Source organism: Nerophis lumbriciformis, linkage group LG19 (assembly GCF_033978685.3).
Source record: "Nerophis lumbriciformis linkage group LG19, RoL_Nlum_v2.1, whole genome shotgun sequence".
Lineage (NCBI taxonomy): Eukaryota > Metazoa > Chordata > Actinopteri > Syngnathiformes > Syngnathidae > Nerophis > Nerophis lumbriciformis.
This window is the reverse complement of record NC_084566.2, coordinates 14,796,806-14,824,702: the sequence shown is the minus strand read 5'-3', so window position 1 is coordinate 14,824,702 and position 27,897 is coordinate 14,796,806. Positions and strand designations below refer to the sequence as shown.

Here is a 27,897-nt window from a genome sequence, read left to right as displayed (position 1 = left end):
GATTATTATCATGTTTTCTTTGATACCTTTTTAAAAGCGCTGTAAAAAAATAAATTGAATTATTTTTGTTGAAGTTGCTCAGGACCAGTGTTGGGACTAACGCGTTACAAAGTAACTAGTAATCGGTAACTAGTAATCTAACGCGTTATTTTTTATATTCAGTAACTCCGTTACCGTTACTACATGATGCGTTACTGCGTTATTTTGCGTTATTTTTTATGTAGTATCGGCTAGAAACTGAGAAGATCTGAGTGTTGCAGCGCTGCTGAAGAGGCGACAAAAAAGAGGCGCGCCGCGCGCTGTCTGTGTGTACGTGTGTGTGTGTGTGTGTGTGAGTGTGTGTGTGTGTGTGGGAGGGGGCGTGTCTGTGTCTACTATCAAGACGTCATGGCGAACCCCGAAGCCGAGTTTCTTAAAATGGAGATATTTTCAGTACGTTTCTTTTATCGACCACAAAGAAAAGAACATTTTAGTTGAATGTAAGTTTCAAATATGCTGAAACAGCGACAAAAACAACATGCTTCGACGAAGCTAGTAAAGAGACACACACTTCACCTCCACCTCCAACAGCGGCTGGATTTTAATGAGGCACTGCACACTGAAGGTACACACACTCTGTCAATTCTCTTATATACTCTTTCATTTTAAACTTTTAGAGTGTTTGATTATCACATCACTCTAAATGTTTAGACTATAAAGTTCACAAACCTAAAGAGGGATACTAGTGGGCCAGCCTAATATTTCCTTTTCTCTAAACTAAGTGGGGAAATGTGTAGAGTGTTCTGGGCTTCAGACATGATTTTATTTCAGAATTCCTTGAGAAAACGCCTGGTTAGGCTTTATGTATGTAGTGTGTGCCTTTCTTGTTTTACAGCTATGTTGTTATTATGCTGTTTGTTACTTATGTATGTTAAGTTGCAGCTACCGTATTTTCCGCACTATTAGCCGCACCTAAAAACCACAAATTTACTCAAAAGCTGACAGTGCGCCTTTTAACCCGGTGCGCTTTATATATGGATTGATATTACGATTCATTTTCATAAAGTTCTCGCAACTTCGGTAAACAGCCGCCATCTTTTTTCCCGGTAGAACAGGAAGCGCTTCTTCTTCTACGCAAGCAACCGCCAAGGTAAGCACCCGCCCCCATAGAACAGGAAGCGCTTCTTCTTCTACTGTAAGTAACCACCCGCCCGCGTAGAAGAAGAAAAAGCGCGCGGATATACCGTATGTTTCATTTCCTTTGTGTGTTTACATCTGTAAAGACCACAAAATGGCTCCTACTAAGCGTCAGGGATCCGGTTCATGAAAAGACGCAATCTCTCCATCCGCACACGGATTACTATTTCACAGCAACTGATATTCCTGTGAACCGCACTGTGGATACAACGGGAGCACGTACGGTGAATATTCGCACCACAGGGAATGAGAAGTCATCCTTCACTGTGGTTCTAGCTTGCCATGCTAATGGCCAGAAACTTCCACCCATGGTGATATTCAAAAGGAAGACCTTGCCAAAAGAGACCTTTCCAGCCGGCGTCGAAGGGATGGATGAAGAAAAGATGAGCGAGTGGTTAAGGTAAGTTTAAGTTTACGCGAAGAGGCCGGGTGGCTTTTTTCACGCAGCTCTGTCCATGTTGATATACGTATGTTTGTGATTGCACATTTGCGTACATTTTGGGAGTGAACAGAGTTGTTAGAACGCTGGTTTTTAATATATTATTAAAGTTTGACTGACCTATCTGACTGTTTTTTTGACATTCCTTTAGCGCAGTTAGATGCGGCTTACAACACCGGGCGGCTTATAGGTGGACAAAGTTTTGAAATATGCCGTTCATTGAAGGCGCGGCTTTTAACCCAGGGCGCCTTATGGTGCGGAAAATACGGTATTTAAAATAGTTTTGTCAATTTGTTCTGGTCTGAAACAAATTGGCCCTTTAAAACATATCTTTGTCTTTGTGTGTTGTATGTAGAGCACATTGCTTAGCAGAGTTCAGTGATGCAAATGCATGTCAAGTTGATCAACACATTGTATTATTCTCCAGTGCAATAACAGTACTAAAATGAAGGCTAAAAGGGCATTAAATGGGGCCTTAAAAAAAATATATATATATATATATATATAAGTAACTAAATAGTTACTTTTCACAGTAACGCATTACTTTTTGGTTTAAGTAACTGAGTTAGTAACTGAGTTACTTTTGAAATAAAGTAACTAGTAACTGTAACTAGTTACTGGTTTTCAGTAACTAACCCAACACTGCTCAGGACCATCTGCTATATTAAAAGTATAGAAAACATTACCACATACGTTATAGTGTGACAGCTTATAATGTAGTTTAAATTTCAAATAAAGGGCAATGTGGTCAAAAAAGCAGCAACAGCACCTCCACCTGGCTGCAAAGAGGCGTGTGAGAGAATGCAGAAAATATGTTTGTGTTGAAGGGGTCGGATATGGGATTTTTGTAATTATTGATCATGCAAAGTGAAATTATCGGACTATTATGATAATTACACATCTGGCAACTTTGACTGTAGGCCTAATTATAATGCCCATCTGCCATTGTATTGAACAACCAAAAAAAAAAAGAGTGTTGTTTCACTATACAGTAATTCAAGGTCTGTATGCTGCTGTGAAACATAATGGTGTCATAGTGTTGCGCTCACATGCTTTGCATAGGCGATCTGCTGGAACTTGATCTGACAGGGAGGCAAAAAGGTTGGGCGTTTGCGGCAGAAGGTGTCTTACTGCATGCTTGGGAGTTGTGCAAGCCCAGACTGCCACACCCGATAAATCATTCACACTGCCAGCACAATGAGCAGCATTCCTTCTTCCACAGAAAAGAGTCCGAGTACAAGAGAGCATTTTATTATTAGTTTTACAGCTGCGAGGAGGATCCCCCAACGACATTCAGACTGTTGAAATCAAATAGTAAGTTAAACCACTTATACCTGTGCACATTCATCATTAGATTAGAACGTTCAAGGAAAAGTAGAAACCTGTATGGAAATGCAAGGTTTTCTGTGATTCCTCTGTTAAACCACTTCTGTTTTCTTGTCAGGCCAGTGTGAGTCGTGCCTCACTCGCCTTTGTGCTGACTTTCACACGTTTAGCAGAATGTTGCAATAACTGCTGACGACTGCCGCAACCACACCCTGTTAACATTCATTAACGGTGACCGTCACCGGAATACACCACAAATCTCATAGAGTTGCAGAAACAAGCAATCAAGTTGAGCATTTTCCTCTCAAACCAGTTGTGCATCAAACAAGCAGATTGAAATCAGTTGCAAGGGAACTTTAGGCCTTGTTCACAGTGCAGGTAAATTCCGATTAGTTTGCCAATATCCGACCTGTATCGGATTTCTTCATGTCAGTGTGAACGATGCATTTCTGAAGACTTCATATCCGACCCAGGCCTCTTTCGTATGTGGGATTTAAAGCGGATATACAGTACAGGCCAAACGTTTGGACACACCTTCTCCTCATTCAATGCGTTTTCTTTCGTTGCATGACTATTTACATTGTAGATTGTCACTGAAGGCATCAAAACTAGGAATGAAAACATTTGGAGTTATGTACTTAACAAAAAAAGGTGAAATAACTGAAAACATGTTTTGTATTCCAGTTTCTTCAAAATAGCCACCCTTTGCTCGGATAACTTTTTTGCACACTCTTGGCATTCTCTCGATGAGCTTCAAGAGGTAGTCACCTGAAATGGTTTTCACTTCACAGGTGTGCTTGAAGCTCATGGAGAGAATGCTAAGAGGGTGCAAAACAGTAATCAGAGCAAATGGTGGCTATTTTGAAGAAACTAGAATATAAAACATGTTTTTAGTTATTTCACCTTTTTTTGTTAAGTACATAACTCCACATGTGTTCATTCATAGTTTTGATGCCTTCAGTGACAATCTACAATGTAAATAGCCATTAAAATAAAGAAAATGCATTGAATGAGAAGGTGTGTCCAAACTTTTGGCCTGTACTGTGTATAGGATGCTCCCGCACACAGGTTGTTTTGTGGAAATCTAACCTGCTAAATAAAACAAAATATAAAAGCTACAATGTATTTAACTCAGCATACGGCGTTTTGTGTGTGGATTGTTTTAGTATCTGTCACGAAAGTTGTCCAAGTTCTATGACGAATGTGAAACGCTAAGCAAACTTCATCAAAGTGCGCACCAAGTATATTTTTATTTTTGGTCTGGACCAGTGTACCAAACAATTCTGAACGCAGCCTAAGGCAACTCTACATTAATCTTAATTCATATTTATTAATAATAGAAAAATATCAAAACTCTTAAAATTGAAGGAAACAGTTTAAAAAATAGCAAATCACACTTTGCACAACCGAAGTAGTTTACCATAAACACATGGAATTAGTAAAACCCAAAATACCATATTAAATAGTAGCAACCTGCAAAACCAAGCGTAAATATTATGTACAGTTGACAGTGTCGAGAAGGTTATCAGTGCTTGGGACTAAGGAAAAAGCAGCAGGGAAACACAACTCTCTCGATCCTTTCATTCACTTTCAGGTGGCATGAGAGTGGGGAGCCTGGCACCCCAATGACCCCTATTGCATCCTGTGCACCAAAAAAAAAAAGCATAACACTTAATTTCCGTCGTCATTGTTCATGTCTTTTTGCAGATGCCTGCGAGGGGTTTGAACTTTGGTCCGAGTGTGTTTAGGAAGTCCAGGTTTTCATTGTCGCCGTCGTCGCTGCAGCAGCCCACCGAGCCGGCCGGCGAGCCCACTCCCTCATAGCCGTATTGGTGGACGATGTCGTCCGCATATCGACCGTCCTCCTCCCCAGCGAAATAGCCGAGTTTCTGCAAGGCAAGGCAAGAGAATGATTGTGACGCTCGACTCACCAGGTTAGTAAACACCAACAAGGTGTGCTTCATGAATTCTGTTGAACCATAAAACCATAAACCATAAACCATAAAACATTCATTATTTTACAGGTTGAAAACATCCTTACATGGTTATATCAATCAAAAATCTGTATTTTTCTCATCTGTCGAGGATCATACCCATCTAGTACATTAGCCTTAACATCAAAGCTGCTAATCATTCACACTCAAAGCTTTTTGTGTTTGCATTTTTTCAGAAATGTAATTTTGATTTTTTGATATCATTTTTAAACATATTTATATATTTGGACTGTACATTTTTTTATCCACTTTCGGTTTGGAATTAACATTATAATTCTCCTTTTTTTTTTTAAAGAAGCAAACTGCCCGTTTTAAAAGGAATATGTCACTACCAACTAACAGTTTGAAAAACCACCTTAATTGCATATGCTGTATTAATTTTAACTCCTACAACTAAACTACATGTCAACTCAAGAGTGCCCCGACTTTAAGACTGTTTGGAGATAAGAGCTGGGTCTCAGCTAATTGTTATGCAAACATTTGAGTTAAAAGCATTCCCGCCATTAGTTGACGTGGCAAATGTCACAGTTGAACCCCATAAACTCTGACCAAAACATTTTATAAGCATTAGCTTATAGCTAAAGATGGACCTAACTTTGTTTTTTCTGCCATGGGAAGGAAGAAAGTGAGTGTGAAGGACAGTGCTGAGTAGAAAATGTGGATGATATTCATTTACTAAAGGAATAAATCATCGAAGACAATACAAATCCTTTTCATTCATTATTTTTTTTTTTTTTTTTGGGGCAGCACGGTGGTAGAGGGGTTAGTGCGTCTGCCTCACAATACTGAGGTACTGAGTAGTCCTGAGTTCAAACCCGGGCTCGGGATCTTTCTGTGTGGAGTTTGCATGTTCTCTCCGTGACTGCGTGGGTTCCATGCATTTATGGGCCACATGAAATTATGTGACGGGCCAGATCTGGCCCTCGGGCCTGGAGTTTGACACCTTTGACATATAGTAACAGAAGTAAGGCGTAATGAAAAACAATAGTGTTTGATGGAAAAGCAGCGAGTAGGAGAAACTCTAGAAGTCCACTCTCCAACGTATGTTCTGTACATTATAATTGCATTATTCATAAAACTATTTGAGTTGTTTGTAGTACATTCTGTTGTATTGTTTTTCATACGATATTTCTTATGAAAAAAAGTTTGTTTTTATTTTCAAGACCTGTTACATGTTAGAATTGTGTTGTTTTGGGGGGCTAAGCACCATTGATTTAAACTAATTTCAATGGGAAATGTGTTGAGATACAAGTGTTTTGATTTAAGAGCTACGTCACAGAACCAATTAAGCTTGTAAGTTGAGGTACTCCTGTAAATGGAATTAGCATCAAATAATACACACCGGAATTTAGTTGTAAAAAAATTATGCATTAGTAATTTGGTTCAACCCCCCAAAAATGTAGATTCGCAATTTGTGTGTAATGTTCTATATTTTCAATGGAACATATACAATTTTGGTGTTGTTTACTTGAGTCATATTGCAGTCTACACGTATCTCTTGTGTGTGACTGCCAAGTAAAATAGTTTCGAGGTCAGTGAGCACAACCAAAATTATTCCGTACATTAAGCGCACCGGATTATAAGGTGCACTGTCAAGTTTTGAGAAAATGAAAGGATTTTTAGTGCGCCTTATAGTCCGAAAAATACGGTATATATCCTTTAGCATAAGTAGCGACATGGATTACCTGGTGCAAATAGCGTCCATTTGTTTGCCAGGTGCTGAGAAAGTTTGCGTCGTAGTTGAGCTGCTGAGTACCATACTGGCTGTCGTATTGCCCGGAGTAGACGTCTTTCATTTCAGTGGAAACGAAGCCCTTGTACATGCCTTCGTCTTGGCGTCCAATTGTGCTGGAGCTCTTTACCGCCCAATCCCGACTAATGTCAGCACTCGGGATGGGGACCTTGATGAGACTTGAATCCTGTCGAGCGAATGAATGATACAAATGAAGCAAAAGAGGTTCTTTTACACGATGCATGCAAGGAAATACCATTTTTGTTCTTACCACTTCTTCCCCTGGTGCTTCCGTGTTTGATTTGATCAGGATTCCACCACCATCAGCTGTATCCTCCAGCTGAATGTTTTCCGCCCTTGTCTTACAGAAAAAGGCGAGCAGCAACACTGCAAAAGCAAAGTCTTCGATGTCGCCGAGTACACAAATTGATCGTGTCGTAAAATGATGATTCTAAGTAAGAGAGGAACTGACCGAGCAGCAGTAGCAGCAACAGAGGCAGCAACAAAGTCAGCCAACCCAGCGGGCCGAGTGAGGCTGACCACGGCTTGGTCAAGCAGGCGCCATTCCTGCACTGGCAGATCCTTACATTCACTACCTGGGTTTGTCCGTTGCCCTGCAGGTCTTTGATCACCACGGGAACTTTGTGCACCTTCATAGGAAGTGCTTTGAGCTGCTTCAACGTAGCTGCTGTGTCTGAAGCGGAAACCAGATTGTCAGGTCCCTGAAAATTTGCGTAGCGTACAATAGGTAGCAACACAGAAACCTTCCAATGTCTTAAAACTAAGCATCCTTCATAGGTTATATTTAAAGACACTTTTTTAATGTCTGCATATGTGCATTGTTTAATGTGGCTTCCCTGTGAGATGATCTGAGCATTTAAGGGACAGAAAAAGCAAATGACTCGATTTAGCTGACCTACCATTAAATCTGGTCACAGACCATTTCCCATCATTGTCAGCAGGCAGACCAAAAGTGAAGGGTGCCGAAAATGGAGATTGGTCCGAGTCTTTAGCCTCAACCACCACTGAGCCAAGTTCTCCTTCTTTTTCACACAGCACCATTTCACTAGTGGGCACTGTTGGCACGTTGTCATTCACATCCTCCACTTGGATGATTACCATCCCTGTGCCAGTCTTAGAACCTGAAACAAATTCCATGGGTATTATATTATGAACGGTAAACCAAAGACAGTTTTCTGTCTGGAAATGCCCATGTCTAACAAACAGTTTGGGCCCAGAGCCAGGTTTTCATTCCACCTGTGAGTTACTGTTAATCAGGTCAGACGAATCCAGGACGGGTTTCGCTCAGACAGCAACAAAACAATCGAAAAGGGCAGATGAAAAACATATTCTGCAGTGACTTGGCATGCAATTGCTTTTTGCCTGTTGCGGGTATATGTCCGACCCAATCGGAAGCAATTTTTTGAGGCAAACAACATATCAATTATTAACGCTATATCTGGTAAGATTCAGAGTTGGAACCAAATTTTCGTTGAAATATATTGCTCAAATAACTTCAGCCTTTCTCTTAAGGACAAAAACCTTTACTCCTGAATTACTAATCACCAAGTACGAGGTACCAGGCCACTGAAATTGGCACACCAATCAAATACATTAAATTAATCACTGGATTATTTCAAGTCATTCTGTTTATTTTCATTGTGCAAGGTGGATCGTTAATAACTGGCGGGAGGAGCGGTCACATTATTTATATAACACAGTCACATGTGCTTGAGCAAACTTACCATGAACTATACTTTTGTCATTCTGATTTGTTTTTATTATACAAGGTGGTCACAAATAAATAAATGAAATCAATGGCATTGCCACCTTTTTCAAGCGTGCAATAGCCAGGGAAGTGTACCGCCCTCGATGCAGATCTTGTCAAATGTGCTCAAAAGTTGCTGAATATGAATAAACTCTAACATCGCGAATTCAACTAAACCAGAATGCTGAGTGAAAAACGGGACAATGAGGCCCATTCACCCGCACATACGACTAGGGATGGGTATCTTTCACATTTGAATTGCTACCCAGAAATCGATACCGGTATTCAACGGTACCAATTTTCAGTACTTCTGTGTGTGTGTTCATGTGTTTATTATAAATATTTGTTATTTAACAGTGTTATTGATAACTGTGCTGTCTTAATTTCTTGCACATTTGAATCTCATTTGCAAATATTACATCTTAGACTTTGCATCCAGTTACAATTCCAAGACGTTAGATAGCAGTAGTGTATAGGCTATTTAATAAATACTTACAGTTTTGTGTTTCTTACACACCATCTGGTTGATTGTAAAGTGCATCTTAGTGGTAGTTTTTAGAACCAAATTTGGAGGTGTTGAAAGAGCCATGTAAAATTGCTAATGCTAATCAGTAGCATGTCTATGACAAATCTAATGTAAATTAGCATCGAGCTCGCACATTGTGAAAACTGTTCGTTGGAGTGTGTTATACCGGGCATACTTGCTTTGTTGGCATGGCCAATGTAACACTGCTTTGAGTGCTGCTTGAGTGCTTGTTTGCCCGCCAAGTGACGTCACGTACAACAAAAGGTATCCAAATATGGCACCGTAAGATTTTACGTGAATTGATACCCGGTAGTACCGACGGAATTTAGTCGGTGCCTATTAAAGTACCCAAATCGGTACCCATCCCTACAGCTATCCTAGGACGCTGACTGAGATTGCTAAGCTCAGTTCACCTTGGCACATGTGGGACGGACGGACTCAGACATCGTACTACTAAATCATTGAAAGCGACATACTTGCATCGACGGCTTTCATGCTGATGTTGTAAATTCCATCCTTGACAAAGGAAGACTCTCTGTCGATGGTGTTTGCAACCGTCAGCTCTCCATTGTTCTTATCCACATTGATCCAGCCGGCAGGTTCTGTAACCTTGTAATACCTGAGAGGAAGTCCCTGTGCGTCAGTCTCACGTTCTTTAGCAAGTGTCGCCAAGTGAGTGAAGGGAGCGCTTACTTGATGCCGTCGCTGCTCTTGGTTTCCGGATCTACGGCTTTGTAAGTTCCAATGAGTGTGCCGTTTGGTGTGTTCTCTTTTACGATGAAGCGGACGGTAGGCGCCGTGAATTCTGGGCCTTCATCGTCGTCGGTGACAGTCAAGTCCACAGGCACAGAATTCCATCGGGCCGTGGTGCCGATCAGGTCGGCTTCGTTGCGGGCCATGATGTCGAGCCTCACAGTTTTGGTCGTCTCATAATCTAATGGCTGGAAAGACCAAGGGACTCTTTTTTTTAGTAAAAATACTTCAACTCCTCAGAGCAGTGAAAAAAGCTCACCTTCGAGACATACAAAAGCCCCTCATTTGTTTTGGGGTCTGTAGCCATACGGAAATTGCCACTTTCATTTCCCTTAGTGATTACAAATTTTGACTTCCAGTTTGGTGTGTCTTTCAAATCTTTATCTTCAACAGGGAGTCGGAGTAGAAGTTTGTCAATTTCATTCTCCTTCGCTGTGGCTTGAAACTGCAGGATGGAACAATCGTCTACATTAGTATTACAAACACATTCTACAGTGAACTTTAACTGTCCATTTAAATAGGTAAAATCTCTTAATCAGTAAATCTGGCAATCAGAGGTTGGTCTAGACCAGGGGTCCTCAAGTACAAATCTTGAAGGTCCACAAATGTTTTTTTTCAAACAGGCTGGGTCCGTTTATTATCGGTCAAGCTTATATAATAGCAGGAGGTAGGTAGTTTAACATTTTCTTAAAATTAACAAAAATAAAATAAATATCCAATAAAATACATGAAATATTTTCTTTGAAACAAAAATAAATAAGAACTTTGAAAAAATGTGTCCTCTGCATTTGACCCATCCCTTGATCACCCCCTGGGAGGTGAGGGGAGCAGTGGGCAGCAGCGGCGCTGCGCCGGGAATCATTTTTGGTGATTCAACCCCCAATTCCAACCCTTGATGCTGAGTGCCAAGCAGGGAAGAATGCTGGTATGAGCTTTTAAACATAACCCGTTAACTGCTGCCAATCAAATGGTGAATAAGATACTCTTTGGGGTTCATATGTTTGTAAATCTGACTGTGTTGAAGTCAGTGCCTCACCAGCCATCAACCTCACCGCACGTTACTGCTCTGTTGCTATTTGTTGTTGTGTCATAGATTTAACAAAAATCTTGCTTGATGTTTCATATGGCTTTTTCAGCCTCGTGATTTCTTTTTTTCTTAGCTCTGAATCATGAGGAAATGTCTCTTCAAATTCGCGGTGCTCTTTCAGATAGTGACGTTTCAGATTTTCACTTTTCACCAGAGCAACAGTAGTGTTGCATAGTAGACACATTGGTCTGGTACTTGCAGTAGGTAGGATGAAAACATATTGCTCTGTCCATTCTTCCTTGAAACGTCGGTTTTCCCTGTCCACCTTTCTTTTACCAGCCTGAGCCAACTTGGAGCATGCCATTGTGATTTGATTCACATTCAGTGACTGACAAGTGAACAGTTAGCGAAGTAGCGATACGAGACAACTGTGTGCCTGCAGCGAAAGGTTCCATGCACTGTGCACATGACCCAGGTTGTAACAGCCTATCAGCGCGTCGTTGTGAAAGAGATGACAACCCATACCCCGGAATTAGCCAATCAGAGTGGCGTTCTCTCGCTCTCACTCCGTCTCTCTCTCTTTCTCTCTCTGAGAGAGAGAGAGAGAGAGAGAGAGAGAGAGAGAGAGAGAGAGAGAGAGAGAGAGAGAGAGAGAGACAAAGTGAGTGAGACACGAGAAGTGTAAACGAAACGTGGACATATTTGACTAAAAACAACAAAGAACGTTGACTTGCGCTAGCGATAACTCACAGATAAATACAATTATTATATTTTTTTATAATAATTATAATTATAATAATAAAACATTTTTTTTTATTTTTTTTTTACTATAATTCGTGCTGGGTCCGGACGGACACGTCGCTGGGTCCGGACATGGACCGCGGTCCGCCTGTTGAGGATCACTGGTCTAGACCATACTTGCCAACCTTGAGACCTTCGAATTCGGGAGATTGGGGGTTGGGGGGGTGGGGGTGTTGAGGTGTGGGGGGGCGGGGTTGAGGTGGGCGGGGTTGGGGGGTCGGGGTTTGGTGGTAGCGGGGGTGTATATTGTAGCCCGGAAGAGTTAGGGATGCAAGGGATTCTGGGTATTTGTTCTGTTGTGTTTATGTTGTGTTACGGTGCGGATGTTCTCCCAAAATGTGTTTGTCATTCTTGTTTGGTGTGGGTTCACAGTGTGGCGCATATTTGTAACAGTGTTAAAGTTGTTTATACGGCCACCCTCAGTGTGACCTGTATGGCTGTTGATCAAGTATGTCTTGCAGTCACTTACGTGTGTCTGTAGAAGCCGCATACAACATGTGACTGGGCCGGCACGCTGTTTGTATGGGGAAAAAGCGGACGCGTCGACAGATTGCAGAGGACGCTAAAGGCAGTGCTATCACGGCACGCCTTAATATTGTTGTCCTGGTGAAAATCGGGAGAAATTCGGGAGAATGGTTGCCCCGGGAGATTTTCGGGAGGGGCACTGAAATTCGGGAGTCTCCCGGAAAAATCGGGAGGGTTGGCAACCGGCAGTCATCAACCCATGGCTCTTTAGCAGCGCCATAGTGGCTCCATGGAGCTTTTTCAAAAATGTATGGAAATGGTAAAAAATGGGGTGAAAAATATATTTTGTGTTGTAATATGGTTTCTGTAGGAGAACAACCACGACACAAACCTTCCTAATTGTCAGAAAGTCCACTATTTAATATGTTTGTGTTTATGCGTTACTGATGAGATTATTTGGCGAGCGCCGTTTTGTCCTACTAATTTCAGCGGGCCTTAAACTCACCGTTGTGTGGACTGAGTCAACAGTTTGTTGACATGTATAACTTTCTCTGATGCTGCCACAGAAAGACGTGTTTTATGCCACTCCTTCTTTGTCTCATTTTGTCCACCAAACGTTTTATACTGTGCGTGAATGCACAAAGGTGAGCTTTGTTGATGTTATTGACTTGTCGGAGTGCTAATCAGGCATATTTGGTTACTGCATGACTGCAAGCTAATCGATGCTAACATGCTATTTAGGCTAGGTGTATGTACATATTGCGTCATTATGACTTGTTTGTAGGTATATTTGAGCTCATTTAATTTCCTTTACTTATGTCCTCTGTGTATTTAGTTTATTTTTCCATGTTTCATGACACATTATCTGTATGTAATATTGGCTGCATTTCTGATAGTTGTTCGTGTGCCATGTTGTTCCAGACCATAGCAAACGTTACCCAGCTTGCAAAGTTTGTAATAAATCCATTAGAAGAAGACAGCCTGCTGTTTCCTTTAACTTGGACACACACATCTATACCTTTGGCCATTCTAAGACAGTAATTTCCAGGAGTTATCTCACCCTCTGAAAAGTTTTACTAATGTTTTCCAATGGTGTAAAAATGTGTAGAATAAATATTACATTTCAACATTTCTGTCAACGAAGATTTGCGTCAGCCTGCGACACATAGTCATTTTGATTGTAGACTAATATAGCTAATTAGCCACTTACATGTGTTGTCATCATTATAACACTTATATAAGTCTTTAAATTTTTTTGCAGCTCCAGACCGATTACTTTTTTGTATTTATGGTCCAATATGGCTCTTTTCAACATTTTGGGTTGCCGACCCCTGGTCTAGACCTCTTCATCTTAATTCTAAGACATTTTGTACAATTCCAACTTTTCTAACCTAGTCCTGCAACTTTTGTGGAAGACTGAATTATGTGCGCCTGAAAACACATTTGGGATGAACTAGACCAGAGGTTGTTAGCAACAAAGCCCTCCATGAGGTGCTAAAAAATGCATTTACCGATGACTTTGTGAAGGTTGGCGGGTTGTCGTTGATGTCACCAACAAGGATGGTCGCCACACCTGTCGTGATCAAACCGGTGTCTTTTCCGTCCCGATCTTTAATCTGCACTGTCACGCTATACTTGTCTTTGGTCTGATGAGGGGAAATTTCCATACATTTGATACACCGTAGAACTGAATTGTTTGCTAAAGGATCAGACTGTACCAGCGCTCACCTCCCTATCCAATGCATTAGTACGCATTGTGATGTGACCTGTCTCAGCGTTGATGGCAAATTTGTCTAATTCGTTCAAAAGGGAATAGCGGATCTTCACATGGTCGGTGCCTTCTTGGTCTCTGTCGGTAGCATTCACCTTGCCAAGATTTGTGCCTGTGGCGTAAAACTAGATTAGTTTAACACGATAGGACAAAAAACACAAGTTTATGTTCCTCACCTGCTATGCTCTGCTCGAGCACAGTAAACTGCATTGTGCCTTGAAACTGTGGCGCGTTGTCGTTCACGTCATCTACATAGACAGTGATAGGTAGAGGATCATCTGTTATCTGTCCGGAAGATGGGTTGATAGCGTTGGCTGTCAACTGTGAAGAAAAGAAGTCTGATGTAAAAATTCAGCTGTCCGAATGCAAGAAGACTCAAAACTTTCCACTCACAACAAACTGCGGGTACTCCTCTCGATCAACCGCCTTCAGCAGCGACAACATTCCACTGTTTTTGTCAAAGCCGAACACATTCACAGGGTACTGGTCGAAACCAGGGCCAGTAAGGGTGTAGACCACCTTAACATGATCTTTTTCAGAGTCGGACACCAGCTGCAACAGAAGCAAAATTATTTAAAAAATATTTAACCAGTCGAACTCTGTATTCAGCCAGTCAGCACAGTGCTGCTGTTATTAGCTACTGTGCTGCTCTTTTAAGTGTTTTAGCCTTTTTATAAAATGTTTCTAGTTTTGCAAGCTCATTACGAGTCCAAAGAAAGCAAAGGACAAGCGACGTGTGGTTTTAAACGTTCAGGAAGTATTTACAGCTAGGGGTACAACGATTTGCTGACAATAGAATTTAAGTAGCTGACAATAGTCAAGATGTCATTACTACTGGTGAGAACATAAAAAGTGTGGGAACATTTCCTCTTATTCTTGTTAAAACCATAAATACCTTGCTCATTTTGCAAAGCAGATTTAGTTTTTTTATGACACTGTCGGACATCTGGAGGATGTAATCTCAACTCCGTAAGATAGTTATCTTGTTACCTTGCTAGGTAGCTAGCAAGTGTGAGATGAAGTTGTGTGAAAAATAGATTTATCTATCATTTTAGCCAAAGTTCGGCAGCTAAACTTTGTCTAAATAAATTCAAGTACTTTTTATTCGTCAGGAACTTGGGAACGCACACACACACACACACACACACACACACACATCAATGATACGATTTAAGGGTGTAACAATAAACGGAATGATGATAAACCGCGGTAAACTTCCCAGGGTTAGTATTACCGTTTTAAATTTAAAGTTATCGTAAAACTGTGACTGATAACACTGATAAACTCATGGACCGGTGACATTGCTCCTTTACTGGAGAAGCAAGCTAGTTTTGGCTAGCTTAAATGCTAACATGAAACAAGAGACATTAACATCTTTCTCCATTAATATATGACTTTTCCATATATGACACATTACTGTCTGAGCAACAAAGATATTCAATTGTGCACATTAAACAGTGGTGGGTAGTAACAAGCTACGCTTAACTACATTTTCCTGTAGCTTAACTACTTTTAATTTTCCTGAGGGATCTCTCCTGAAGGAATCAATAAAGTACTATCTATTTCTTTAACAAGTAGCTTTTCCTGGAGCTTAGCTACTTTTAGACCGATATACCGGTAGCTAGGTAGGGTACATCAAAGCTACATGCTACAAAGAGAGAAAATGGACTGCAAATCCAGGGCCCCAAAAATCTGGACAAAATACAATGACCTGGATAAATGAGAACATCCCCACATAATGAGAACATCCATAATGATTGGTTGGTGTTCGTATGATGAGTCACAATTGGCTAAGGTAAGGGCGAAATATTACGGACTGGCCAATCATAGGCAAGATAAAACGGGTCATCAAAGCTAGTAAGCAAAATCATAACAGACAGGCACTCGTGTCACATGACGACGAGGGAGTCGGAGTAGTGTAGTGTAGCTTGCTACAATTCTGCAGGGATAACTTCCCCTGTAGCTTAGCTACATTTAATCGAGAGTAACTTGTAGCTCAGCTTAGTACATTTTCCAAGTAGCTTGCCCATCACTGACATTAAACCTCCAGGCTGTGTGCTCTTCGACAAAGATATCGATCGATACGCAAAGCAGGTAGAAAAAAAACATACAAACAAAAAAAACAAGTGTCTTTTCTTCATGTCATTCTTGCCATTTCCGGGTCCAAGTTGAATGTCAAAGTTCACCAACTTCTCGGGTTATGTCAGTGCTTCTCAAATAATAATCTCCACCTTGACCAGAAATAGTATATTTTTGTCTATGAAAGTCTTACAATTATACTTCTGCATAACGTTGGAAACACAACGGTCTTTCCTCGTCTCCCACCGTGGTCACAGTGAAGCCAAGTGCTATGTGTAAGCGCTATAATCCGATTAGTCGACTCATCCTTAAGATAGTCGATGACTCGTCGACTATCAAAATAGTTGTTACTTCCAGCCCTATAATCAGTGTTGTCAACACTGCTCCCCATCCCTTCCGCTGCACGCAAAGAAGATTAGTCAACAAAGTTAAGTGAATTTTATTTTTTATTCCTGATCATTGTAGCAACATGGCTGTTAAAGTTATGGAGTTTTGTGATTTCAAACCATGAGTGCACCACAGGGCTAGTGAAATTGTGTGTGCGTGTACAAACGAGGACAGTTTAGCTATATGTTGTTTTGGCTTTGTTAAAGGGGAACATTATCACAATTTCAGAAGGGTTAAAACCATTAAAAATCAGTTCCCAGTGGCTTATTTTATTTTTCGAAGTTTTTTTCAAAATTTTACTCATCACGCAATATCCCTAAAAAAAGCTTCAAAGTGCCTGATTTTAACCATCGTTATATACACCCGTCCATTTTCCTGTGACGTCACACAGTGATGCCAATACAAACAAACATGGCGGTTAGAATAGCAAGGTATAGCGACATTAGCTCGGATTCAGACTCGGATTTCAGCGGCTTAAGCGATTCAACAGATTACGCATGTATTGAAACGGATGGTTGTAGTGTGGAGGCAGGTAGCGAAAACGAAATTGAAGAAGAAACTGAAGCTATTGAGCCATATCGGTTTGAACCGTATGCAAGCGAAACCGACGAAAACGACACGACAGCCAGCAACACGGGAGAAAGCGAGGACGAATTTGGCGATCTCCTTCTAACCAACGATTGGTATGTGTTTGTTTGGCATTAAAGGAAACTAACAACTATGAACTAGGTTTACAGCATATGAAATACATTTGGCAACAACATGCACTTTGAGAGTGCAGACAGCCCAGTTTTCATCAATTAATATATTCTGTAGACATACCCTCATCCGCTCTCTTTTCCTGAAAGCTGATCTGTCCAGTCTAGTTGGAAATGCATCTGCTTTGAGTGTCGCAGGATATCCACACATTCTTGCTATCTCTGTCGTAGCATAGCTTTTGTCGGTAAAGTGTGCGGAACAAACGTCCAATTTCTTGCCACTTTCGCATCTTTGGGCCACTGGTGCAACTTGAATCCGTCCCTGTTCGTGTTGTTACACCCTCCGACAACACACCGACGAGGCATGTCTCCAAGGTACGGAAAACAGTCGAAAAAACGGAAAATAACAGAGCTGATTTGACTCGGTGTTTGTAATGTGTTTGAGAAAATGGCGGATTGCTTCCCGATGTGACGTCACAAAGAGAGCGAATAATAGAAAGGCGTTTAATTCGCCAAAATTCACCCATTTAGAGTTCGAAAATCGGTTAAAAAAATATATGGTCTTTTTTCTGCAACATCAAGGTATATATTGACGCTTACATAGGTCTGGTGATAATGTTGGTTATGATTGTTTGATATACAGTACTGAATAGTGTTTTTATTATTTTCAAAGTGTACAAACTTTTACTAAAATATGGACTTTTGGGGAAATTTGCTTCAATATACAAACTTTTCTATCTATGGCCCCTGTTAAAGAACCGATTAATTTTGTTAATTTGAGGTTAAACTGTACTGTTGGCTTTAAGGTCCCCTGTTTTGAAAATGTAACTTTTAAAGGGATACTGCACTTTTTTTTAAATGTTGCCTACCGTTCACAATTATGAGAGAAGACGGGTGTAATTTTTTTTTTATGCATTCTAACTCGAAAATAATGATAATGATAATAAATAAAAGTCTGCTTACAATGGAGTTAACGGTAGGTTCTATATTCCATTCATAAAGCCCTCTAAATAACCGTCAAAAAACCGCCAGCAATACTCCATTCACATTTCGTGAGCTGCATATTAACCAAGTACATAAGCGCTAATGCAGACAAACTATTGTTACAGAGAGATAACAAGCTTGTTGCTGCTATATTGACCTCATGACCTACCCTTGGAACCCGTGAAAGTTTATTCGCGATCATAAATAATTTCTCTCACCTTGATAGTAGAAGGATGAGGACATAATTCGACAAGTTGGTCAAAATTATTTATTTAATTTAGACCCGGAATTGGCGAGAAAGACAAGAAATGGCGCTTAGTTCTACCCCACTTTTTTTCTTTGCAAGGATTATGAGTCATTCTTCATCTAAACGGGAATATATCAACATCCTAGCAGCCGGCATCCCAGTGACAGCAGACATTGTACAGTATGTGACGTTTTATTATGTTTGTAGGCTCTAATGAAGTCTGCAGTGAGAAGTAATCAGTGGTGTTGAAAAAGCGAACACTGTGATGAGTCTATGAAATGGATGCGCCACCGAATGGCTAAAATTACCAAAATGCATAAATATGACATGTTATTATGAATGTGCCTGTTACTACTTTACATGTATACTTACAGCGTGTATATAAAACCTTAATGGAGGTGTTTGGATGTTTTTAAGCGATTTATAGGCAGACTAGAGCGACTCTCATAGGGTGTATTGTAAGCAGACTTTTGATCGCATTCATTTACTAATTAGAAAGGATAAAAAACAATTGTATTCTTGTCTTACATAAGGATTGTGAATGATAGGCAATTTTTTTTTTTTTAATGCAGTCATAGAGCCTGTTTATGACTGCTCACAATGACAAAAATATATCATCTCCCTCAATTATTTGCTCAACTTTTAAGATGGCTCAAACGGTTATTTTTGATGTTCCAAACGAAACACCTTCTGTGCAAAGGATACGTTTTCTGACCGAACCCAACAAAGTGCCCACTTAACAGAGAACTGCGTTGTTAAAAAAAAAAAAAAAAAAAGGGAGGGAAAAAAAGAAACAGGCCTGGAGCTCTGCAAACAGTCTGTAGGTGAAACTCGTATGATGTTGCTGTTAAAATGTGACTAAAATGTTTGCACTGTAGCTCACAGGCTAGTCTAATGCTAACGTCTTGTCCCACTGTTTAATGTTATTGTACGTGATATATGGCATACATATTGTTACATACATACATTCAGAGCGAGTGTACAGTATATGTAAAAAGTGCACAATATCGCTTCTTGGAACTACACACTCTGTCGGAGACAGGCGTGGACAAATACAGCTCATTGGCACTAAAGCTACAGACACACAACTGTCCAGTAGGGCTTACTAAAAACACTTTTAAATTGTTATAAAGGCCAGTGTTGCGGTAAAACACTTAGAAAAACAGTATATTATTTTTAGTCATGTACTGTTGTGATTGTGTAACCCTGTGTGTGCTCATTACAAGTGAACACAACTTGAATGAACTTCCAAAGTATTTACTATGTGCTGACTTTATCGTCACTCCTTTATGAGTAACAAACGGTATCGTGTCTATTTGGAAGTCAAATAAATCAAAGTGCTTCCCTTTTTATCTCAATGTTGTCTGAATGTTTTTAAATTATCATTATTATTTTATTTTTAATTTTACAGATTTTGGCACACACCCTCCGTATTGATTTAAAAGCCACAAGGAATAACGTACTGGTACTGTGTACAGCCCTAATGTAATCCATAACAAATGTAATATTGTGTACATTTAAATGTTACTGTGTGCCATTCCAGTACTTTTCATCAACATCATCTTAGTAATTTACAGCCACAATATTAGGCCCACGTGCACATCTACAAAGTATTATATCCGACAATATGAGCGTCGATTGACACAAATAAGTTATTAAGTTATAAATACACAATTTGTTATGGTGGTTGTAGTGAAATCAAAATAATCTAATTATTTCAATGAAGTCTAGTTTGCCTACATTTATTTCTTGAAATATTTAGGTTAGTTTCAGTGCATGAAAACACACAGCTCCGAACCACCATTGTAAACATACTGCATTATTAGTATCTCAAACCATTAGATCATAGATCCTCAAACTGTGGTACACTAACTCCATCAAGTATACATGCACCAGAGATTTTTTTTTTTAACAAATTTAGATTAAGAAACAGTAACATATGAAATAATTGATGTTCCGTTGCAGAAACATTCATGTTTAACACCTCCTTTGCAATAAGCAAATTATGTGAGTATAAGCCACTATTTATGGTGACAAGCAGAGGTACTAGTGGAGCAAAATACTTTTGAGGTAGTACTTTGACAACCAGATTCCCCACATTCAGTACACTCAGCTCAACAATCTAATAAGATCCAAAACAAAATTTGCCTTCTGATTTTTCACACTGATTTAGTAATATTTTGGTTATTACAGTTAATATTTCCCATACATTCTTTCGTTTGTGGCAGCCTGCCAAAATTAAATTTAGACCGCCTCAGAAAGAATTGGCTTCCGTTTTTTGGGGTTTAGCAAGTTTGCACTCGCTCATAATCACATTATAATGGGACTGCCTGTGTAGCTTGTCATTTCAACTCTACAGTAGATAGCATCATAACTATGCTTTAGGAATGTAACACTATGAATATTTCATACCATGGTGGGTATATATGTTAGGGCTGCAACTAACGATTAATTTGATAATCGATTAATCTGTCGATTATTACTTCGATGAATCGATTAATAATCGGATAAAAGAGACAAACTACATTTCTATCCTTTCCAGTATTTTATTGAAAAAAAACAGCACACTGGCACCATACTTATTTTGATTATTGTTTCTCAGCTGTTTGTACATGTTGCAGTTTATAAATAAAGGTTTATTAAAAAAAAAATTTTTTTTTTAAATAAAAAATTTAAAATTGCCTCTGCGCATAGCATAGATCCAACGAATCGATGAATAAATTAATCGCCAACTATTTTTATAATCGATTTAATCGATTAGTTGTTGCAGCCCTAATATATATATATATATATATATATATATATATATATATATATAATATATACACACATATACATGCATGCTTTGGAGCCCCTGCCTCGAAAGAAAATAATGTTTGCCTTGGTGCCCTAAAATATGAGCCCTCCTTTAAGGCAACACTTGCCTTGACCTTAAAAAGTTAAAATTTGAGACCTGTTACATCCTTACTTTGCTTCTCAACACACCTTGTACGCATATACTGTAAGGCAGAGGACTTGGTCACGCAATATAACACATCGGTGCATCAATATAGGGACATATCAGACATACAATGTACAATATCTTTAAAATCAGCGCACGCTTACATGTAGCCCTCATGAATGTTGTTGATTTGAATAAATCAGCCGTGTGACAAGCATGAGTGTCTAAAATGATACCCGCACCCATGAAACCATTAATTTCGTTCACACACACACACACACACACACAAACACTGAGTTTTATGTCATGCCCAAGTATGCAAAATTACGTCATTTAGCGCCGCCGCCACAACCCAACACCACAGATACATTCTGGTCCTGGGGGAAACACTTTTATCTTAAACTATTATCTCAAATCTCTTGTAATGGAAATAATTTCAAAGTGGGAGGAGCAAAACACTTAAAATTGGTTCAAGACCAAACAAATGCGTATTTACAACAATGATCTATCCAGCAGAAATATCCACAGAATCTGCTCCAGAAAATTGGGGAGGCCCCAAATGTAATATAGCAGTGGTACTATAACTTTTTTCACCACTTCAGAAATAACTTGCTAACAGTAGTGTAGTACATTAAAAACAAGGCAGAGGTTTTATTTAACAAGTATATTTATCATTTTTGCCACTGTAATATTACACACTGTTTGAACAGCCCCAATGTGTTTGAATATAGGAAAACACTGTACTTGAATCAAGTCATTTTTTTAGCGCACCACTAGATCAAACCTGGCCAAAATACGGCCCACGGACCACATGCGGCCCATTAAGATTTTCAATCCGGCCCGCCGGACGTTCTACATAACTTTTTTAGACCTTTTAACATCAAAACTGTAGCCGCCATTATGACGTGCAGTGCTGTTTTTAAATAACCGTAAGTCTTGAACTAGTGGGCCAGATTTGTTTTCAGAGCAGGTTTGTGTCAGGAACAGATGCGGAAGCAAATTTTTACAACAAATGTCTGCATAAAAGTGATAATATATCATATTGTAGATGTTTATTACACTTTGCATTCATATTTTACTGTTTGTTACATTTTTGTTGTGTTCTGCTTGATGGTAAAAGATGTCTATGGAGGAGCTGGTCTGAGAAGTAAAAGAGGAGCGATGTTATATATATATATATATATATATATATATATATATATATATATGTTATATGTTGTTAATATTCAGTGTTTTATTGTTCATAGTTAATATTGTAAATCCCACTTTCTTTATTTTCATGTACATTTTGGGTGTCCTATTCAGTAAAAAACTGTAAAATTCCATTCCGTTTTTTTGAGGTGGTCTGTCATAACTTTTTTAGAATTCTATCGGACATTGTGACTTTTGGTATTAGTGTTCCTCGAAAAAAAGGGACCCAAACACACATACTGTACAACAGATTTTTACAGCTAATTGTGTATATATGGTTTATACACACATACACATCTGCCCCCCCAGACACATTTTTTCTCTCAATGTGGCCCCCCGAGTCAAAATATCTGCCCAGCTCTGCACTAGATGGAGCCCACGTACCACTACAGTTTAAGAATCACTGGGCTACTTTAATCTCCCTGTAACCATTAGATTGCTTACAGCAGTGATTCTCAAACTGTGGTATGTGTACCGCTAGTGTTACGCCAAAGAATCACTTAATTAAAGTACAGTGTTTTATTTTCCTATATTCAAACAACACAGTGTTACTGTTCAAACTGTGCGTAATGCTGCAGAAGCCAAAAATAATAAATACAATTTAAAGATTTTAACGATTTAAAGTTAGTATTTTTTGCGGATGATACAACAGTGTTTTGTTCAGGAGAGAACACAGAAGCTAATACAAATAATAACAGAAGAAATGAACAAATTAAAAAGATGGTTTGACAAAAAAAAAAATCTTTGAATCTCAGTAAAACTAAAATAATGCTATTTGGTAACAGTAGAAGAGAAATTCAAACACAAATACAAATAGACAGAATATAAATTGAAAGAGTAAATTAAATTAAATTTGTAGGTATAATGATTGATGATAAATTGAATTGGAAATCTCATATAAAAAATATACAACATAAAGTAGCAAGAAACACGTCAATAATGAATAAAGCAAAACATGTTCTAGACCAAAAATCACTCCATATTCTCTACTGCTTGCTAGTGTTACCATATCTGAGTTATTGTGTAGAAATATGGCGAAATAACTACAAAAGTACACTTCATTCATTAACTGTGTTACAAAAAAGATCAGTTAAAATAATACATAATGTTGGATATAGAGAACACACAAACCCTTTATTCATTGAATCAAAAATACTGAAATTCCACGACATTGTGAATTTGCAAACAGCTAAAGTTAAAAACAAAGCAAACTCTAATGTGCTACCTAAGAATATACAGTTCTTCTCAACAAAAGAGGAGAAATATAATCTTAGAGAAAAATGTAATTTAAAACATTTGTACGCACGTACAACACTTAAGAACTTCAGTAAATCAATATGTGGAATCAAATTATGGAATGGATTAAGCAAAGAAATCCAACAAAGTACTAATATGATCCACTTCAACAAACTCTTCAAACTTAAAGTGTTTACAAAGTACATAGAAAAAACACCATTCTGTATTTATCTTATCCATCCATTCATTTTCAAGATAATCTTACTCATCTCACCATATGAAATATAACTTACTTCACCAATTATTATGTATGTTTTTATTTATTTATTATTATTGTTATTACTTCTGGAGTACATTGAGAACAGGAAGTGAACAAAAGTTTTAGCAACTGCTGTGTAAAGGAAAAGGGGTAGGATTAAATAAGCTCTGCTTCTTCCTACTCCTTTTCGAACATGTTGAATAGAGAAACTGGAAATTGTGATGTATCATGTTGTATGCATGCATGTTCCAAATAAACTCAAACTCAAACAATTGTTAAATAAAACCTCTGCCTTGTTTTCAATGAATATGTGGGCCTACTATGCTACTGTATTTCAATGTTGGTCATTATGCTGGCACTTGGAGAGCCAAATGTTTGCCGAGGTGGTACTTGGTGACCAAAGTTTGAATGTACCTAATAATGCGAGTAAAAGGGGACACCTGTCGAAAGCATGATTTAAAACCATTACCCGATCAATGTCCTTTGGACCCGGCTCGTTCTCCAAGATGTGGAAGGGCGGAGGGCTCCAGCGTCTTTTGGACCGTTTCAACACATCAGTGGGCTATTAAACAAGAATTCAACATTACAGAAATGACAATAACAAGTCGAAAATAAACATTGTGTGTTTTACCTGTCTGTTCAACATGGGACTGGCGATGAGAATGACGTCCATTCGCAGCTGGGGTCCATTGAAGTCCTGAACCAGGACGGAAAAAGTCCGGCCTTTGGACGGAACAGTGACGGGAGCCATGGCCGTCACCGAGCCGTTGGTCCAAACCGCAAACGTGCGGTCGTTGGAAGAGACGCTAGCACAGTCCGCGACATTGACTACGACACACAGAATATTGGGTGAGTTAGGCTTCCGAACAACTTTTTTTCGACGAATATTAAGTAAATACCTCTTGTTATCTCGCGCCCGGTCGGGATAGTTTGAGGCACCGGGACGTAAAGCAAGCTCGGGACAAAGCACGACTCAACTCCGGCGAGGATCTAAAGTTACACAGGGATCGTGTCAAATATCACATCCTGTTTGCGTCTTTTAGTAAATAAAAACACATTTTACTCACCAGAGTCACACTCGCGATGAAAATGATAGCATGTGCCATCTTTTATTAAGGCAAGTGCACTTTGCCCACTTGGTGCGACGCTACAGGGCAGCCTTCCGCCACGCAAAAGAAACAAAACAGTCGTCCAGATGGTGATTGAAAGTTGAATGCAGAAGAGGGAAACAATCCTGCTGCTTTTCCTAGTCCATAAACACCTTTTGCGCGCACTCGCAGCTGGCGGCGTGTCAATAATCCGGACACACCTTGAACGCCCCACCCAGGCTCCCCAGCAGGCTCTACAGCAGGGAGGAGGACCTGTGCAACTCAACTTTTGACAACTTTTACCCTTCACAACCGGCGGGAGGCGCTGTTTCCCCAAATTAAGTTCTAGTTCAGTGTTTTTCAACCTTTTTTGAGCCAAGTCACATTTTTTTTCATTGAAATAATCTGCAGGCACACCACCAGCAGAATACATTAAACAAATGAAACTCAGTAGCTAATGTTGACAGTAAAAAGTCGTTCTGGCAATTGTTGTATATGAACTTAAACCATAACCAACTATCACTATAGGTCTTGTCTCAAAGTAGGTGTACTGTCACAACCTGTCACATCACACCGTGACTTATTTTGAGTTTTTTGGTGTTTTCTTGTGTGTAGTGTTTTAGTTATTGTCTTGCGCTCCTATTTTGGTGCCTTTTCCTGTCGCAGTTTCATGTCTTCCTTTAAGCGCTATTCCTTGCACCTGCTTTGTTTTAGAAATCAAGACTATTTAAGTATTGTTGCTATCCTTTGTTGATTGTCATGTCATGTACGGATGTACTTTGTGGATGCCGTCTCAGCTCCACACGCTGTAAGTTTTTGCTGTCGTCCAGCATTCTGTTTTTATTTACTTTGCAGCCAGTTCAGTTCTAGTTTCGTTTTGCATAGCCTTCCCTAAGCTTAAATGCCTGTTCTTAGTGGCATTCCTTTGTTGTTTACTTTTGGTTTAAGCATTAGATACTTTTTTTTACCTGCACGCTGCCTCCCGCTGTCGTCTGCATATTGTGATCACGACAACAAACCATGTTCCCGACATCTACAAAGCAATTAGCTACCTGCTGCCACCTACTGATATGGAAGAGTATTACATGGTTACTCTGCCGAGTTCTAGACAGCAGCGACACTCGACAACGGCACAATATTTGCGGATTATAATTACTGGTGGGCTTCACGGTGGCAGAGGGGTTAGTGCATCTGCCTCACAATACGAAGGTCCTGAGTAGTCTTGGGTTCAATCCCGGGCTCGGGATCTTTCTGTGTGGAGTTTGCATGTCCTCCCCGTGACTGCGTGGGTTCCCTCCGGGTACTCCGGCTTCCTCCCACTTCCAAAGACATGCACCTGGGGATAAGTTGATTGGCAACACTAAATTGGCCCTAGTGTGTGGATGTGAGTGTGAATGTTGTCTGTCTATCTGTGTTGGCCCTGCGATGAGGTGGCGACTTGTCCAGAGTGTACACCGCCTTCCGCCCGATTGTAGCTGAGATAGGCTCCAGCGCCCCCCGCGACCCCAAAGGGGAATAAGCGGTAGAAAATGGATGGATGGATAATTACTGGTTTGCAAAAAATATTTTTTATATTTTTAACCCCATGAGGTGAATTTACATAATCTCAGACGGCACACCAGACTGTATCTCACGGCACACCAGTGGTTGAAAAACACTGTTCTAGTTTGTTCAAGTTTATTCATTGACTTCCTGAAGAAGCAACACCAAACATAGCCCATAAAGGTTTTATAGCGACCACATGCAAACTATTGCCTTAAAGCAATGTTAATGGCTAATGATGTTAGTAGTTATGAATGCCTCTGAGGGAGAGTTGTCTGTACTGTATTTAGTGCATGTTGCCTTAACACAATTGTTTGTCTACTTGTTTTTCTAGTGCATCCGGTCTGGGGAAGCTCTCCCAGGTCTGCACAGATGAACGACCTCTGCATGCCCCTCCTCTTTCTCATGCAGCAGGAACACAGCTAGGCTCCTCACTTTAGCACCGCAGGAATGTGCACTAAATGAAGCTGGGTGAGGGGGGAGGCTCTGTTCTCACTCCACTATCTCAGGAAAAAAAAAAAAATGCTTGCACAAACAAAACAAAACAAAAAGTTCAAGCGGTTGACTACACTGAGGGCCATTGTCCTCAAGCGCGAAACTGTCCTTGAGAAAAAGGGAGCGAGTGAAATGAAATGAGACTTTCCGCGGCCTACGCGTACAGGAAAGGTGAGAAATATGTCCGGAAGATTGTAGTGAGTCATGGGCGTGGACACGAGGAAACCGCCCTAGGCTGGGAGCCATAACAGTAAACGCAAACCAGACTCAGCAAATACTCCTGTCACTCCCAGAATGAAAGTGAATTACGAGCTGGGGTGAAATAACAACACATTACAGTACAGTGCTGATCTCCCTCCGTCCCACTAGCCAATCATTAACAGAATGAGTCACTTTAACTCAGAATTTTGGTGTTAGGTAAACAAACTTTTTTTTTAGCTGTACTGTATCATCACTGTTGAAGTGATTGAACTTCTCGGAATGTTAAAGTTATGGGGAATCGTACAGATACCCAAGATATATATTATATAATAATATAATAGGTTGATTGGCAACACTAAATTGGCCCTAGTGTGTGAATGTGAGTGTGAATGTTGTCTGTCTATCTGTGTTGGCCCTGCGATGAGGTGGAGACTTGTCCAGGGTGTACACCGCCTTCTGCCCGAATGCAGCTGAGATAGGCTCCAGCACCCCCCACGACCCCGAAAGGGACAAGCGGTAGAAAATGGATGAATGGATGGATATCAGTATATGTTATATACTGCATAAAGAGTATGTCAATATTGCATATACTGTAGGTTATGTTTTTATATTGCTACTATGGTAAATTTTTTCTCTACTTTATACCTTTTGTTTTCGCCCTCTTTTTGTGCCCTTGTGTGCATTATCCTTTCCAGCCTTATCCTTTCCATCCTTTGTAACTGAGCTAATGGGTGGAACAATTTCCCCTTGTGGCTCATTAAAGTTTGTCTA

The 27,897-nt window shown here is 39.8% G+C and overlaps 1 protein-coding gene across 1 annotated transcript; it reads right to left on the bottom strand.

Annotated features, from left to right (window-relative positions):
• Nucleotides 1-2,850: 2,850 nt before the first annotated feature.
• On the bottom strand, nt 2,851-25,132 carry dsc2l (desmocollin 2 like). Its single transcript, XM_061979533.2, has 16 exons — nt 24,868-25,132; nt 24,700-24,790; nt 24,432-24,628; nt 24,270-24,362; nt 14,172-14,330; nt 13,955-14,099; nt 13,736-13,890; nt 13,519-13,653; nt 9,974-10,159; nt 9,655-9,902; nt 9,438-9,580; nt 7,588-7,809; nt 7,140-7,361; nt 6,939-7,054; nt 6,621-6,854; nt 2,851-4,830 (listed from the first exon to the last, which is right to left on the bottom strand). The coding sequence occupies exons 1-16, from the start codon at nt 24,904-24,906 to the stop codon at nt 4,633-4,635; spliced, it is 2,583 nt and encodes an 860-aa protein (XP_061835517.1). The 5' UTR covers nt 24,907-25,132; the 3' UTR covers nt 2,851-4,632.
• Between the last annotated feature and the right edge of the window lie 2,765 nt (nt 25,133-27,897).

Excerpts from the sequence above, each read along its gene's own strand:
- dsc2l (XM_061979533.2), bottom strand. The coding sequence starts at position 24,906 with ATGGCACATGCTATCATTTTCATCGCGAGTGTGACTCTG. Across the intron at positions 7,810-9,437 it reads CATGAAAGCCGTCGATGCAA|GTTCTAAGACTGGCACAGGG; the intron begins GTATGTCGCTTT and ends AATTTGTTTCAG. Across the intron at positions 4,831-6,620 it reads ATGGACGCTATTTGCACCAG|AAACTCGGCTATTTCGCTGG; the intron begins GTAATCCATGTC and ends CTTGCCTTGCAG.